The sequence below is a fragment of the Micromesistius poutassou genome (assembly GCF_964030765.1).
Source record: "Micromesistius poutassou genome assembly, chromosome: 17".
In the NCBI taxonomy this organism is placed as follows: Eukaryota; Metazoa; Chordata; class Actinopteri; order Gadiformes; family Gadidae; genus Micromesistius; species Micromesistius poutassou.
Window position 1 is genome coordinate 6,929,174 of NC_140287.1, and position 18,658 is coordinate 6,947,831.

An 18,658-nucleotide genomic window follows, 5' to 3' on the forward strand; every position below is an offset into this window, starting at 1 on the left:
TGATAGCTAAATTGTGGTGCATGTCATTTAGAAGACACTACATGTCCTGGGATGGGGATTTGGATGACATTTTATATATTTTTTATATCATTATTTTGTTTTGCTTCTGGCCAATAACTTTTTAAGCTTTAGATGACTTCTCTTTTACCTGCTCAGTGCTTTAAAAGAAGGAGACACTGTTCCTTTATCATCTAAAAATGCACACAGCCTGCACGTTCATGGTACGTGACACCTACAATAAGTCAGCAATTGTGGCTTAGTCACATGCACCCTTCAAACTAATTCATATGAACAACATCTCGACTTTCAACCGCAATGAAACTACAGCAGTATTAGAAAAAAGAAGTCACACACGGTATAGCTTTCACATTGAACATGCTAAACAGTTTGGCTCTTTGTTTGCTTAAATAATTAAAAACAAGTCTTTGCGCAAACATATAAAAACAAGCCTCGGGTCAAGCCACAGGTCAGATCTTTCGTTTCAACCGTTGTCAGAAAAGGCATCAGGCAAGAACAACCATGGCCCTTGAGCCTGGGCACTAGTGAGCAGTGTGAGAGAGTTACAACATCAAACGTCTCTGCTACCTTTGTCATTAGTAGGCTAAATCACACGGCAAACCAGCTTGACCGGTCCAGATGTCCTGTGAGCCTATGTGTCCCCCAGACTGCCAGCCATTGAGCTTGAAAACCAAGCCTGCAAAAAAGCCCCTGAGTTTGTGATCAAATTCAGTTCAAGTCAACGCTCTCTCCAGCCAAAGTGCCGTTCTTTCAGTGGCCTTTTGTGGGGGGGGGGGGGGGGGGGGGGGGGGAATTCAACTGATCTGAAACCATGGTACATTACAAAAGGCTGTGTAACGTGTAGGGTCACACTCTCTCTCTCTAGGCCTTGTCAAAAGGATTATATGCAAGTTTCCGGAGCAGAGGATTGAGGCGATCGTATCACAACACAGTGTTCATTACACTACTGGAGTGTCATGTGTTTGCCTTCACTTTAACATGAGTCAGGGACTCATCTGGAAATGTATTTTGCGTGTTATAGATATCCGCTACATTCTATCACTAGAAAGATTTGTCCTCGTCACTGCAAAGCTCAGTAGTTGGTCAAATGATGTAAATACAATAACTTTGGAGACAACTGAGGTGGGATTTATTTTGTATCCGTACAAAGCAGCCCACTCGAAACAAACGCCAAAGGTGTTGGGTTTCTGGACGGACTCTGCAAAAGACATCATGGCACAGCGAGTTCCGTCCGGATTAATCAACATATTCATCTCCTGTTCCCCTGACAGCCGTTGGCCCGCCAAGTAAATGGCTGGAGGTGGAAAATGGACGTTTCCTGAATGTCTATTGAATCACATATATCAAACTACGATTAAGGTTTAATGCTGCAATCCTGATTGCTGAAGCCCTGTGATAAAGTTATTGAAGATGACTAAACCGTAAACTGTGGGTATACCCTTAGTATGACACTGGAACTGCATTGTCAGCCAAAGAATAGACTTAACCTACAGTCGACAGAGAGTAAACAGATAGCAGCAGTAACTGCCACTAAAGTGTATAAACAAGAGCGATTTGACCCTCGAGCTAAGACCAAGTGGGGGAGGAAATTGGGGGTAGACAGAAGAAGGGGGTCGGCTGTTGGTGGGAAGTGTTTCCTGTCAGCGACAGGCTGACCTGTTCTCAGTAAAAGCCAACTGAATGGAAGGTGGTGGGGGGGTCAATGTGTCCCAGTGGGAGGTTGAGGCCTCCCTGCTAATCCCATTCAGGAACTCATTTATCCATGGTGCATCAGCTGGAACATGTAAATGCAGTGCATCTAACGCCCGTGAACGCAGTGCATCAAAAAGCATTTGACCAGGCTTCACCGACTGGTTCTAAGGGACAAGCGGAAGTCTGGGCCCGATTACCATGACCGTAAGAAAAACAGGGGCATTAACCCCAGGGATGTACAGTAAGGTACATGTGCTGTGACAGAGACTTTCTATCACAAGGCATTAAAACAAAACCCCCGCTGCCAGCGCCTCAAGTGCTTCCATGTGTCCGGCCTGGGACGTCGTCAGGAATGAAACACAATCTCAGCTTCCGAAGGAGATGCTTGGTGCGTCCTCAGGACAATCCGGTGTCACCTGGTTGTGTCGATTCGCCAAGAAAAGCCCGATAAAGAAAAGGCGTTGAAGCCACTGTAGTAGTAGTAGGACAGCTCCCCCTGGTTGAGTGGAAAAAGAAGGGTTGAGACCAGTGATAAAAAACCGGTTGAAGAGGTAGCAGTGAGGACAACGCTGAGTCATCTGTCCCAGATCAAGTTCCTTCCAAACAACCAGACAGAAGCAGGAGATTTATCCGGAGACGTAAGGTTCTGGGTCCAACTCCACGAGCATGACGAGCGGCTTATAACCCACGAGAGGGGCCCGCCGGTGAACAGGAATCAGATGCGGAGCGGCGAGATAGGAGCCTGTGCGGTTCTGGAACATGTGGCCCCTTCCCACAGGAATCCTAGCAAAGCCCCGCTGTGGTGGCGGGCCGCGGAGCGCACCGTTGGCGTCGGGCCCTCCACTGGAGGAATCAACCAACTGTTGATCTTATCAAAGGCAAGGAAACCCGCCGCCACCCACATCTTCAAAAGATGACCGGCCCGACCTGCGCCTTGGAGATAAACAACGACGGTATATGGAAGTCCTAAGTGTTATCTAGGGATAGATGGCATTCAGCTGATGGGGTTTTTTATCCCTGAGAAAAAGCAAACCTCAAACAAAACTCTAAATCCAAAGCATTCCTGTTTTCAAGCTTTTTCTGAAGGAAACATGTGGACTTCACCCCAGAAATGCTGACAATGATGAAAACCAAATTTATAGGAACTACATTCTGGGGGATTTTATGGCGCAGGAAAGTGATAAAACTCCAAATGGATCCCATATGGTGTGGAAACCTGGCTCCCTTTTATTCAATACTTATTCTTTAAATACTCTAAGCAAATACTGTTTTCTTTCTGGTTTACTTGCTCTCAGTTCCCTTCTGGCAGGAGCCAGCAGAGCCAGGCAGTCCTTGTGACAACTCATCTGAGAGCCACGATGATGGACAGCTGGTCAGCTCTCTGGGTCCCATTGGGGATAGAGAGGGCCCTAAAGGGGAATGTTTGACAGAAACCAGCCAGGCGGCCAGGGCACGCGACCGGAGCTAACGGGATAGGTTTTGTTTTGTTCGAGCTGGATGAAGCTGAATGGCAAACAGAATCCAAGAGTTTGTGAAAGAAGTCCAACAGAAGGCCAACTCCAAAAGGAAGTCGGAAAGTGAAACAATTGACATCAATTCACTCTCAGAAAAGCAGCTAATGCATGACAGCCAATCAAAAAAAGATCAAAGCCATCACTTTGGTGTTGTTCCCAGTCCCACCCACCCAGCGCCCCTGGCGCAGACCCCCCACCTCCTCCCACCCCCACCCCCAGAGGTCTACTGACCAGAGCGCAGAGCAGGTCCACCGCCTCCAGCACCAGCTCCTGGTGTCCGATGCGGGCCACCCCCAGCTCCTCCAGGTCCTGGTGCGAGATCTTCAGCAGCTGCTCGCCGCTGATCTTCTCCCGCTCAAAGTTGTTCACGTACAGCTGCAGGCTGTCATCCAGACCTGAACACACACACACACACACACAGAATGGAGGACAAGTCATTACAGGGAGGTCCAGGCTCAAAGCACACACACTCTTGCAAGGTAAAAGTCCCATCCATAAAGATAACGTAAAAGGTGGGTTCAAAACTTTTCTTTTTGCAACCCTTTTTTTGTTGCAAGTCGAAAATGATCTCGTCAAGTTCGCTGTTCGTTTAAGAGACATCTCTTTCCCTGTCAAACTTAAGCCCATAAGTTATCACAAGCAAAGATTAACTACCATGCATGTCTTTTACCAGGTCTTTGTTTGTACGCATGCATGCATGTGTGTGTGCACAGCGCAGGCGGAGAACAGGTGGGACGGCTATCCCCCCTAGATAAACAGACGAGCAGTTAACAATGTTAGGTCAGTTAAAGAATAGACTTCCATTGTGTGTGTGTGTGTGTGTGTGTGTGTGTGTGTGTGTGTGTGTGTGTGTGTGTGTGTGTGTGTGTGTGTGTGTGTGTGTGTGTGTGTGTGTGTGTGTGTGTCCCCAGCATGTGTGTCAGTGGGTCCTTCTGCTGCTATTTGCAGGACCCACAATAAATGGGCTGAATTAACAGTGTGCCAACTGTCATGTCCCGTGACCACGCATCTCCAGTCTCCCAGAGAAAGAAGGAATTGAGGAAGGGTTCAAACTCGCACTCCTAGTAACATTTATATCAAATTATCTTCCTACTGTTGTCGGCGGTCACGCTACACACTTGTTAAAAGGAACACGCTCTCGCTCTCCCCACGTGATCCATCTCTCCGTGGACCTTCATGTGATGTTGTGACAACAGAGGCTCGCCTTTGTGTGCACGTGTGTGTGTCTGTGTGTGTGTGTGTCTGGAGAGTGAAACGGCATCCTTCCAGCCATCAAAGAGGGCAAAGAGAAGAGGCAGCTGTGGCTGTGTAGGCCTGCCTTTGCTAAGAGACTTGTCAGCTGCAACACACACACACACACACACACACACACACACACACACACACACACACACACACACACACACACACACACACACACACACACACACACACACACACACACACACACACACACACACACACTTCATTTAGGGGTGTAGAGGTCAAGTTAGTTTCCTCACTTAATCTGAAACTCTTAAAGTACATCTGCACACTACTCCAGGAATATTATACAACGTTTTTCATGCATTATCTGGTCAATCTATTAACTGAACAAACCAACGGTACTCCCACACAGCAGCCTTTTCGTAGGAGAACAGAACAATAGAAGACAGGTCAGAGAGTCGTCTGCAGGCTCAAGGCCCCGTCTTCCTGATCAAACAAGAACAACCGATCGTGACTCCTAAACCGCCCGGTCACACACCGGTCTGAAGCCGGCTCAGGAGATTATTCCCGTTCCTCGGAGTGATACTTCCCAGGCCAGACTTTCAGACACGTTGGAGCTCCGCTCTGACTTGGACAGCGTTAACGGTGGAAAGTGCTTGAAGAAAGAGAGAGAGAAGGCTGGGGCGGAGTTCACCTTAAGTGTAAGACGTTTAGAGTTTGTTCCTGGGCCTAACAACCAAGACGCTCTCATGACCAGAGCCAGACACCTACTGTAGTGCAATCAGATTGAAACATAAAGGGGGACACAGCGGCGGCAAGTGGCTTCACCTTCCTGTGGCGTTAAGAGAAGCATTTCCTGTGGAATGTGGCCACGCGCCAAGCGCTACGTCTGTGCCCATGTAAGAAGGAGAAGGGGCTTGCGGGGAACTGAAATGACTCGGGGTTATGAAAACACTCCATGCCAAGGCTTCAGTGGATTTATAAAAGCTGTGTTTAATCACAATTCTAATATTACATATTAGCATTCAGGCACTCGCACAGCAAATAAAAAAAAAAAAAATTAAGATATGAGCATGGAAGCCATTTATGAACATAGGTTGGAAATACTTTCCCTTGACTTGCATTCCTGTGTAAATGTTAGTCCCCGATGCATCCCATCGCCTGCCTTGCATTTTCCAAATACCAAACGTCCTTCATGGGGCTGATTAGCGATGGTATTTCAATTGGGACCGCAGCCTGCAGGATGGTGTGTGTGTGTGTGTGTGTGTGTGTGTGTGTGTGTGTGTGTGTGTGTGTGTGTGTGTGTGTGTGTGTGTGTGTGTGTGTGTGTGTGTTATTATGGCTTATGGTGCCAATGATTGCAGAGAAAGGGGCTGACGGCCATGGCTCTACCACTAGTCAAAAAGCAGTTGACCATCCACTCTGCACAAATACTAAATACCATCACCAACACCCCCCATGTCCCAAACCATTGGGATCTTCTGAATAACAGAGGGGTGTCCTTACACTGGGCTTATAAAGCATTTATTGGACCCGGATCAATGGTGTGGGTGTGTGCCCACGTGAGGGACTATCCCTTTCCATTAAGGGAATAGCGACAAGCAAAGGAGATAAAGTGTCACGTTATTGTCAATTGAGTGAAGGGGAGGAGGGGGGAGGACAGAAGTCGGAGCACTGTGTGAATTAGGGCTCTCTCTTTCAAAGACAAGCAAGATGAAACACTTTTGCAGAGTTTGAAGGCCTTTTGGAAGCACTTGGCAAGTGTGTTCGAATCACTGTTCGAACGACTGCGAGCGTGATGTTGGGAAACAGGCAAGTCACACAGCGGCCACGGCAACAGTGTGGTGGGTAACAGGGCCAAACCTACCACGGTAGGTTTGGCCCTAAGTGTAAGAAGTAATAGAAAAATAAATAACTCATTATGGTGGGCACAGGCTACTGCAGAAAAAACTGACAGATAATTAGTTGTTGCTTGCCTATCCTTAAATAATAAATAAAAGTAAATAATGATAAGGGGTAATAATAATAAGGTGTCCTACTGCCACCTACTAACAAATGCATTTAAAATGTATGGCGATTGCACTTGGTGGGCCAGGTTATCAACACAACAGCCATGTCTCACATACATAGAGACACACACGGAGCCAACCAGCTGCTAAAGCAAGCAGCGCAGATTCTTGTGCAGCCATGTCTGTGGAGAGAGATCTGGATCCCTGCAGGAGCTCTTTCAATCGCCGCAGCCCCGGCTTCAAGGCCGTCCAAGTACACCCTTTCAGCAAGGTAAACACAAAACCTATTCTTTTTGCAGATGGCCCGGCCATTCCACCCCTAAAGGTCCACATTGCATGGTTCACATCTGTGCAGGAAAACAAAGAAATTACAGCGGTTCAGCAGTTTGGGCCTTGCGTGAGCCAAGACACCACAGTGAGGGATTGTTACTTGCTAACTGTATGTGGGAAGAAGGGAAGGGTAGATTGATCATCAGATAATCAATTTGGGAATCGCTTCCCTCCTTGATGCCTTGCTCCATCCTCCGACCATGAGAGGGGGGGGGGGGGGGGGGGGGGGGAAGACAATCGAGTTTGACAGTCAGCGTTTAAAGCTTTGAGCTGCCAGCGTCGTGTTCCAGGGCTTTGGTTACACCAGCAAAGAGAGTGGACAGTCTTTCAACTCCCACAGCAGCAGCACAGCCTCCCCTCCTCCACCCCTCCCCAGTACTCCCAGTGGGAGCTCTGGACATCCTGCAGGCCTCCACACACAGATAAACACACACACACACACACACACACACCCTACTGGTGTTTTCCAGTGGGAAAGGGACTGGGTGGGGACGAGCTGTGCCACTGTTGCGCGCTCTCTCTCTCTCTCTCTCTCTCCCTGCTTTCTTTCTACCCCTCTCGACCTGTTGGGAATGGTGAGGAATTTCACTCATTGTTCTCCGTAGAGGACATCCATTGTGGGAGTCCGCTGCATTTCAGCTCTCTGCCGGGACCGGCCCGGCTGTAATTAGAAAGGTGGGTGGGTGGTGGGGGGGGGGGGGGGGGTGGTGGAGGAAAACACTACACTTGGCCAACGCTAAGCTGCCCTCTAATGCATGACTTCACAGGACGAAAACAACGCACGTATGCACACACACACACACACACACACACACACACACACACACACACACACACACACACACACACACACACACACACACACACACACACACACACACACACACACACACACACACACACACACACTTAGTGGGAACCGGGAATGTGGGAACCGGGAATGGGGCAGCTAGTCGGGAGGGAGGGGACAACGGCGCTGTACATGGTCTCCAATGGGCACGTTGTCTTCTTCTGTTGACACAATAGCAGACAACCGCCTGCACTTTTTGGCATTTGCTGAACGTCAACGTTGACCGTTCTGTCTGAACCGACGGTTGTCCTTGGCCCAGAGAGGGTTAGTTATTTCTGAGCTATTTTATTATGAGCATGGGGGGGGGGGGGGGGTGGGGGTTGAGGAGGGTCGTTTGTGGACGGTGCTCGGCGGGCCATGCGCCCGGGCCGCCCCTCGTCGTCTAATCTTATCCGTAGCTTCCTCATGCAGGTCCAGAGGGCGCTTCATGGCGTGTTGTGGCCTCCTAATCTCTCACCATGGGCTGGTATTGGGGGGGGGGGGGGGGGAGCATGGATACATCCAAGGTGGCTGGGGGCCAGAGTGAGTCAGGGCAGCTGAGACCACCAGCATGACGCTGGGGGACAAAAGTAGCGCTGCCAGTCGCCGGGTGACGGACGATGACGGATGAGGAGCGGGGGTGGGGGGGGGGGGGGATGGGAGTCATAGGTCATGGGGCTGCAGACGTTAAAGCGGCTTGTGTCGCTGCAGCCGGCCCCCCGCCCCGGGCACATTGCCATGGCCAGACCATGGAGGCTGTGGTTTGGGATTGGAGATAAGAACAGGAGAGGAAGTGGGCAATGAGTTGAGGTCTCAAATTAGGCCGTTGCACAAGGACTGTGGGAGCAGCAGGAGGTGTATTACCTGCCTTATAACCTGATGCATGAGGACAAACCAATCAGAAAGGACAGGGGGGGGGGACCCTTCTATGTAATACAAGGGTCACAAAGGGAAGAATTGCAAGAAACAGGTAGTGCTAATTGGTTTCTGAGAGACCAAAACCACTTTGCTGTAATAGACCCTTGTCCCGTCCCAACACTGAGCTGTGTTGGTGTACCTCGACAGATCATCAGGGGTTTTGGAATACGTCAGTGAGTGGTGAGCTCTCTCCCGCCCCAACGCAAACACTCATCACTCCCCAACCAGGCTGTTGGCTAGCGACCTTATGCATTATCGCTAGCATAAACACCAGCTAAAGAAAGCAACATGGGACCGCAAAAATGTCTTGGCGAATAAAATGCTCAACCTCCTTTTCCAGAGTGGTCTCTTCACCTATCTATTACGATCTTTCCTGGAACTTCTGTTTGTCATTGTTATGTGGTCTGTCTCTCTCTCCTAGCATCTCAAGACAACCAGTTACAGTGTAGTATACATGGTGTAAATACATAACTAACGCAATAAAAAAATAAATAAAGATTAGTCTTGAAATTCAGTAATGTCATTCTAGCAGGGTTGCAGGAGCATATCCACTGTTGGCTAGCAGAATATCTGTACTAAATGAGAGGAACTTAGGAAATATCACACCAGTGACAGCTCTGTCTGCATGTGAACAGCATCTTCTGACAAACTCCCACTCCAACACCTTATCATTTTCTTTTGGGCAAAACAGTGATTGAAGACTCCATTCCATTGTTTACAGAGACACAGAGAGGGAGAGAGGGAAGGGAGACAATTATGGTACTAAAGTCAAGATGACTGCCCCACGTACCACTTAGCAACATATAGCCAACTTGTGGCTTCAAAGGCTCTGAATTAAAAACAAAACATTACACATTGTGTTGTGAACAGGCATTACATAAAGGGGCTTCCTCCCTTCCCATACAGTACATGTGAGCTATATCCCTCGAGGTGGGCCCAGGAACGCTGATTACAGACCGTTTTAAAACAGCTCTATAATGGACGCCTGTGGAAACCACAACAAAGGAGGACACGCTATGGGAGAGAAGGAGGGAGGTGTCGCCCCCGTTTAGTTGGGTCTAAAACAAGCCAGGCAACCGTGGGACTGGTAATCTGACTCTGATGCGATTGGATGGTTTAATCCAACAATATTAATCCTGTATATATCTCACCTCTATATATTATGGCACTATGCCTTTAAGGGACAACTTCCGATGCAAGAAAGCCTCTTTCTTTTTTTTGGCATGTTTTCGCAAGCAAATGATTGAAACCACTCAGTTGAGGGTTTAATTGTTATCTGGCTGCTGCAATAATCCCTACAAATCATTGTGGATAAGTATCTAGTAATTGTCATAAATCCCCGGAACTATTTCACAGTAAAACCGTCTGACAATGAACCCTTACATGATGTTTTTTTTTTGTGGCAGGTGGAGTTTCCCTGCTTGGCATCGTATTAGAGAGACATCACCTCCTGCTCCCCCCCCCCCCCACAGCTCTCCCAGTGCCTAGCTCTGAAGTCCTGAAGGGACACTCCTCCCATCCCTTTGCCCCTGGTGACGGTCACCACATCATTCACAATGACGTCACCACAGTCACAAAAGGGCTGACACAATGGCATTAGCTGTAAACAAAGTTTGGGTTGCTATGGTTACTCGCAGCAGAGAGAGGGGGAGCTAGAAAATGTTGGAGGAGGTTTAAGTTGGCAGAGGACACGATGGGACAACCAGGGAAGGGAGGGGAGATGGAGAAGATAAGAGGGACGGAGTCGGAAGGAAGTCTATGGGAGTCAGTGATTTAGGGCCAGCTTGCGGCTGGGTCCGGTAGGGGTCATACAGAGGCCTTTATCCAGACACTCAAATGGAACAATATTTGTTTTGGGATATTGGTATTATAGTACGGGACATATTTAATGTTTTGGCTAATAAACTATTGCAATACAGTTTACATGATATTTTCCAAACCCAAAAAATAAGTTGATGATGTTATGAATTGATTCGACTTTTCTTTTGCATTGTTTTTGAATAAATGGATAATCTGAACTGACTGGGTCGTTAAATCCACAATACTTATGATGACATAATACTTATTTGTACTTAATGATACAATTGTCACACGTTTTCTATTAATTTTCTCAATGAATAGAAAAACACAAACAGACACACTCTCACAATCTTTGTTTCAAGAAATGATCCCATCTATCCATCCTTTTACAGGGAAAAAAAACTAGAAAGCTTTTATTCCACAGGCGTGGGAAGTCAATCCTGTTCGCCCTGTTGGTGTGCATGTGTTGTTTGTGGGCTAAAGAGACACAGACACACACACACAGCAAGAGGTTGAGTCATGTTTGGGGGGGTTAGTATTAGTATCGGGCATGTGAATCCCACCACTAGCCACAAAACAGCACCTATCTAATACAGCAAGGCTCACCAAAACACGCACACGCACACAAACCCACAACTCGGGTGTTTAGTTTGTGTGGCAACAAGCTATTCCTGTTGCACCCACAGACTCTTTTTCCCATGGCTTTGTGCTGGGATTCTAAAACAATGACGGCATCACACACACACACACACACACACACACACACACACACACACACACACACACACACACACACACACACACACACACACACACACACACACACACACACACACACACACACACACACACACACACAGGTGAGCCCTGTTTGTGCCGTCTGTTGGCACCTGTTGAGTCTGTCGTGCCAAATCAAGGGCGGGCCCGTCACATCACCGTAAGAGATTGAATCTGCTGCTGACTGGAAAAGCGAGCTAAAAATGGCCACCGCAAACAGTGGAGCAGAGCAGGTGAGAGGCAGCTCCCCAGGTGTTCGTCCACAGAGGATCATGTCATATAAGGATCTTCTCGTGCGGCCGGCTGCCTTTGTGAAACCGTTGCCACCGCCACCACTCCCTTTGTAAACAAATTCAGGAGCTGCGCACTGGCTGAGCTAGCATTCTGATGTATGACCTTTTGAAAAGCATAATTTGACTTTCTCTCATCTATTCAACTGCCTATTGAGTTGGGATGAAGGGGACAGGAACAATGGCTTGTGCGGATATCGTTATGGTTATCGGATTGTTGTTAGGGTGGAGGTGAATTAATGTGAGGTTTGGGAAGATTTTAAACTTTTAACCCCTGAAGTTTAGAAGGCTGTCGCAAAACACTTTCACTGGAGAATGTAGGCTATAGTTTGACCTATTTCAGAACAAATGACATGACACTGCAAGCTATGCTAGATCTGTTGGATTGTTAGATATTTTCGCAGGGCTTCCTGTATGTGTGGGCTTTTACAGGCTGAGGTTTTTCAGGGAGAATGCGGTCATATCATCTGAATGCCGTTTTACTTGATTGTCTGAAGTTCAGTTGGGGAAGTCCAAAGGTAGAAAAACAATAAACCTAACGAGAGCCAAAGTTCATGGGGTTCATTAGTAAAAAAAAAAAGAAAAAAGAATCAATATACAAAAAGATAAACAGAGAAAAGAATCTAAAAACAGAAGCCTGGCGCAGTTCACCTTATCACTGCTTTATAACCACCCCATAAAGGAGTGATTATGAACACACACACACACACACACACACACACACACACACACACACACACACACACACACACACACACACACACACACACACACACACACACACACACACACACACTAAATGGGGGCATTGTAGAGTGAAGCATCAGGGGTTATGGGGGGGGGTCTTTGCAGTGGAAACTGAGACTGAGGCATTACAGCTGTTTCATCCATCAGTGCATTCTAATGAAACCAGTCAACAAGAGGGCTGAAAGTAGATCCAGTGGTGATCTTAGTCCAGTAAGAAAAACACATCTACGGGCAACCCAGCAAAAACAATTAGTTGCACCAATTCATCGCATTTTGCCACATACAAAAAACCACAGACGTTTTAAGTGACGAGTCCGAATGGTTAACCATGACATTGTATGCCCGTCTGGGCACAGTGATTTAAATCTATGGGAGTAGCAGGACAAAGGATGTGGGGGACTGTACTGGCTAGTCGCGACATGTTCCCAGTGAGGTCGGTTCTGCCGCTGAACCGGAACAAAATCGCCCATTTTAAAGCCAAAAGAGGGCAACAGTTCATAAAACTCAAGACTCACTCCATAATTATCATAATTTTAAAGTTTCCTTACAATGTTATGCTGCTGAGTGAATTACAGAGTGCTTTCGGATTTATTTTCTTTTTTGGCTAGCCGGAGCGATAAATGTCAAGTCATTTATGTTCTGCCTATCAAATCCTTTTACAGCCAATGGCGGCCCCAAACCTCATCAAAGGGCATGTGTGACCTGTTGTGACTGCTGGTTTGAACTCTGGCTACTGGCATGGTTGGCTTCATTCCTCTCATATTTGGTGGCTATTGGACCACAGCAGCGACCAGAGGAGTGGCTTTGATAACGCCATCCACTCCAGCCTTTATACCAACACTGGCTCCCTCCATCAGGACCATTTGTACTGGAGCGATGCAAGCTCATCTTTTGGCGCCGGGCCACTCGGCTACTTTGGCTCCTAACCGTCTTGAGTTGAGGTGTCACATACATGCACATACAATCATGGGATACCTGAGAGGAAGGCCTAGAAGCATGTTAGAACCTTTGTAGGCGCACACACACACACACACACACACACACACACACACACACACACACACACACACACACACACACACACACACACACACACACACACACACACACACACACACACACACACACACACACACACAGCTTCTCATGCATTTGGGCCTTGTTCCTCAGGTTTGGGCTTTTAGTTGACGGCTTAAGCCTGTTGGTTCTCAGGCAAATGCTCTTAGGATAGGCTAAGGGCCAAAAGCTTGCGGTGCCTGCTAAGCTGAGATCATCTGGTTAGATTTGCAATGCACATTTTCAATTTGAATGAACAACGTACCCAGGTTGGCATGGATACGAAGTCACACACACACACACACACACACACACACACACACACACACACACACACACACACACACACACACACACACACACACACACACACACACACACACACACACACACACACACACACACACACACACACACACACACACACGTTGGGGATACATGCAAATGGAAACCAGTGGTTGGTTTGGTTTTACCGGTTGCCCCTTCCTCAGAGATTGTCTCTGCCTACGCTGTCCAGTGGCACAAGCGCTCTGTGCATCTCCAACTTATTTCACTAGTCAGCACTACCAGCCATTGAGTACAACGCTGTCCGACATTAACTTTTCATGATTTCTTTCACGGCCCTCACATGGCAGAGCTCCTGGGGCCGAGAGAGGTGGAGGACTCTGGGGCCGAGAGAGGTGGAGGACTCGGGACCGTGTGAGAAACGGGCTGATGTGAAACCTCCACAGTTCCTCCCGGTCCCCCGCTCCCCCCCTGGGAGAATCCACTTACAGTGCCTCCCCTGAATTCTAAAGGCCGTTTTCTATGGGAAGGTAAAGAGGATATCTTCCCCATCAGTGGAACAACACAGCAGGGTTTGGAAACAAAAAATGGCCAGTGAGGCTAGTTAACCAATGTTAAGCAACAAAGATCCGGGGTGGGGGGGGGGGGGTTAACCTTAATGGATTTCTATGCAGTTAGTGGAAACGCTTTTGCCCGGCCATATCCGCGTATGCTTGCGGGCTGGGATACAGGTGTGTTGGCCTTTATTCATATACACAACAACACATGGTGGTCACCATGAGGCCCACATGGACTGAGTTGCAGGCCAGGAGTTGTTACGTTCAGGGGATTAATGCCGCCCCATGGAGACGGTACATACATAGAACTGTGCCGTCCTGAAAAGAGATTGTGTGCACGGGGACAGAGAGACAGAGGGACAGAGAGACAGAGAGGCAGAGAGACAGAGAGACAGAGAGACAGAGAGGCAGAGAGACAGAGCACCAGAGGCAGAGAGACAGAGAGAGAGAGTGACATAGAGACAGAGCACCAGAGACAGACAGAGGGACACAGAGCCAAGTAAGCTGTGTGTGTGTGTGTGCCATGTCTGTTCACACTCCAGTTTAGGAAGTCTCCTCTATATCCAGATAAAGATCAGGGACTGAGTGAGGACATCATTGCACACACCTCAGTATCACCTTCAGAGATAAGGCTGGGGAGAGCCAACATGTGTCGGCACACACATCCGTCAGTACTTCTCCGACAGCCCAGCGCTCACGTCTCCGGTACCATGCGAGGATGTGAGATCCACGCTGCTCTAACTTGGTAATAGACTTAATAGACTTTTTCCGGATTCTTATATCCTCGTGACCTCATTACGACTCAGATGTAGGCCACTGGATCAGCTGGTCTTCTAATGGCGACCTATTGCTTAAAATAAACCCATTGCTTAATTTGCCGAGCCAGATATGGCTCAACATGGAAGGATTTGTAATTTGACTACTCAGTGAAAAGTCCAGTGGAAAATCTGAAGGCCAATCCGAGGTATGGAACTGGAGTGAATAAATGTCACCACGGCCTTAAGGAGATTGTATCCTGGCTTACATGTTTCGGATACCTGAGAAAAAACAGAGGCAGTGTCGGTTCCAACAGAAAAGAGGTCAACAAAGTGAGAAAGGATAAACAAAGGTTTGCTGATAACATGTGAAAGTATTCGGCTAAGTTTAGAACCTTGCATTTCCCAAATAGCACTGCCATTGCTGTACTGAAATCACAAACGTGTGGGTTTAAGACTATATTTGGAAAATAACAAGCAAGTAGCATTTTTAAGTGTGAGATGTTATCATAAGTGCATTTTTTGGGTTCATACCATTAGATAACGTATTTATAACTCACTCCAACCCAAGACATCCTTACTGATCTACTCTGGGCTGAATTTGGAAATAATATTGTCAGGGTCGTTGGTTCTGAATCGCCATCTCTTCCCATTTCTTCCCCATCCATCTCCAGGCTCTCATGCTGCCCTGGGTTAAGTAACACATGACATATGGTCCACACCCACCAACACATGACACTCTACGTGTCCAGCTGGAAGAGCAGAGCTCAGGGGTGCATGCTCATCCAAGCCAACCCCTTGCCTGACACACACACACACACACACACACACACACACACACACACACACACACACACACACACACACACACACACACACACACACACACACACACACACACACACACACACAGTGTTTAACTTAATATATCCTGATCACCCTTTCACCATCCAGTACACACCACCACCACCCATCTCCACCTCTTGATCTGCTCAAACAATGCGAGTGATTACCAACTGCCACAATACACAAAAGGAGTCTGTGGAGCTAAAACAGCCCAGGGCCAGAGGGGCTTCGGAGCATTCAGGCATCCATTTGTTTATTTGTAGCCGTCATTGCCGTGCATGGCTGCACTGTTGTTGTGTATCATCGTGTCACAGCAGGTTTGTTGTGGGCTTCCTAGTCCTACAAATGTGTGTGTGTGTGTGTGTGTGTGTGTGTGTGTGTGTGTGTGTGTGTGTGTGTGTGTGTGTGTGTGTGTGTGTGTGTGTGTGTGTGTGTGTGTTTTTTTTCTTCCCCTAAAACGTGTGGTGTTCACAACCAAGCCAACAGGACTAAGACCCGGGAGAGGAGAAGTGCTGACTCAGAGGTTTAGGGGGACTGACGGTGCAGGGGACTGGGGTACACAACTAATCCTCGCTCCATGCAGGGGCGAGCCAGACTCTTTTCATCACAGAGAGAAAGAGAGTAAGCCCAGCTACAATCCTATCCCACACACACACACACACACACACACACACACACACACACACACACACACACACACACACACACACACACACACACACACACACACACACACACACACACACACACACACACACACACACGACAAAAAGCTTATTGTATGATTGGACGCAGCCTAGTTTAAAAAAATGCATGAAATAATTTATAAGAGCATGTTGATTACCAGCATGCACTATGCACTCCATTCTTTTAATTTATGTTAATCTTTTTAAACCGAAGGTGGAGTGAAACTTCATTTGGGCCATCCCTTAAATAACATAAGGTGTCCCTCACCGCGCATAGCTTATAGTGACTGATCACAGGTTCATACAAGAATGGTTACTAGATGTCGTCATTTCCATAACAAGAATTTCAGCCTGGGCAGACTTCAAAAGCTAATAAATATATTTCCAGTATTTCCACAATGCTATTATGTTACATGTTGACATGTAATCCAAAAATAGGCTCTATAGCTTTGGATATCTGGGTTTTTCTCAGCGTGGTTCTAATGTCAGCAGTTAACGTTCAACTTCTTCAATCAGCCGACACTTGCCTCTCACAGCCTGCTAAAGATCCAGTGCGGGCGACGCAAAGTTCCTCCTAACGTCCAGGGTATCATCACATCGACCATCCAATGAATCAAACCGCAAAGGCTGAATACTTAATGCACATTGATAACATTGGGCCCTATCTTTGAGTTAAAGTGAAATCCCATTGTTGTTGTTGTAGTGCGTAAAGCGAGGTATGCTGTCACACAAGCGCAGCAGTTTCTACGAAACTAGGCTCATTTCACCGAGGTGATAACGTCAGGCTACAGGTTTGTAAAATGTCCAAGGTTTCCGTTGTTTGGAAATGTTGCATTACGGTTTGATGATGTAGTCGAGACGTACCTTTCATCCAGTCAACCACTTGCTTCGGCGTCCACTTCGTGATGGGTTCCATGGCTTGCATTTCGACCAAATAAATAGCCAAATGTGGGGGCTTCTCTACTAACGCCCAAAATAACTAGTAAAAGCGACACTCATTTAATTCAATCTTATAACACCTTTTGCTACAGTCCGAGCCAGCATTCTCTACGCTCGACGTTAGCCCTGCGCTGGTTTCCACTCACTCTTGGCACACAGGGCCACTCTTCACACGCATGGCTGAATGCAGAAGCGAAATCCCCCACAGCTCAGCTCCGTCACCGGCGCGATTGGGATCAAGTTGCAGTTTGTGAGCAGAGCGCCAGTGTCGTCCACCGCCTCTCGGCTGAAAGTTCTGGGAGGCGGGGCGTCTTTCAACACTGCCAATTTCACACTGTAATGGACATGTCTGGTTTGTAGGGTTAAAATAAGTTAAGTAAGTACTTCTGTTCGATTTCATCATTTTCCTCGACCTACAGATGACATTAAAATGAATTTCACTATTTTTTATTTAGAAGTTGGACTAAATATATATTTTCCTGTAGGCTAGTTTGAATCATTTGTGCGCTTTTTGAAAAATTGCCAAAAATCCATTTCAGCCATGGTTCTTTGTAGGCCGCCTTTATGCTTTTTAATCAATTCAGAAACATTTATCAACAGATTAACAGTTTGATAGATGGCTATTAAAGGGCACTATAATAATTGCACTATAACCCTATCTCTATGGGTGAACGTAATGATTTAGCACTACATCAAACTAGTCAGCCTGCGCCATATAGGCATAGATGTACATTTTGTATTATATTTTATACATTATTTAAACACATCACACACACACACACACACACACACACACACACACACACACACACACACACACACACACACACACACACACACACACACACACCTCTGTAATCATCTGCAGATTACACATCATATCACACCTGGGCACAAAACATTTACAGTCAGCCAATGCAATCATTTAAACTACAATAGAATACATCAGTATATAATTGCAGAAACTTTCTTCCCATTTTCCTTGTAGGCCTACGAAACATGATGGCTTGCGCAATAGCAGCTGTTTGGACATAACGAAGCCAGCTGTGGCTAAGTAAATATATTCAATTAAATTGTACTCTTAGGTTATGGTGAGTTCTTCTGCTACGGTTTCACTGAGCAGATTCAAGCAGGATTTAGATAACGAGAGGCAGTGTTACACTGCCTCCTACCGGTAGCAGCATATTGTATCGCAGCTGCTTTCTTACCGTCTCAATCCCACCAGCTTCACCTTTAACAGCCTGCCCTGAACGAATGAGCATCTGGACGTGGAGGCGCTGCGCCTTTCATCCAGTGATGGAGAAGCCAGGTGAACACGTGGCCATCCATAATCGTGGTCTTTCTCAAGACAAGGTGATGAAAACATCACCCCCCCCCCACACACACACACACACACACACAATT

At 47.2% G+C, this 18,658-nt stretch overlaps 1 protein-coding gene across 1 annotated transcript in view; it reads right to left on the minus strand.

The window, feature by feature from the left end:
* LOC311362426 (connector enhancer of kinase suppressor of ras 3-like) overlaps positions 1-17,483 on the minus strand; it is a 43,847-nt gene extending 26,364 nt beyond the window's left edge. The window contains 2 exon segments of the mRNA XM_084482259.1: positions 3,456-3,619; positions 17,180-17,483. Coding sequence (XP_084338385.1) covers positions 3,456-3,619; positions 17,180-17,240 — 225 coding nt within the window. The 5' untranslated portion in view covers positions 17,241-17,483.
* Positions 17,484-18,658: the final 1,175 nt, after the last annotated feature.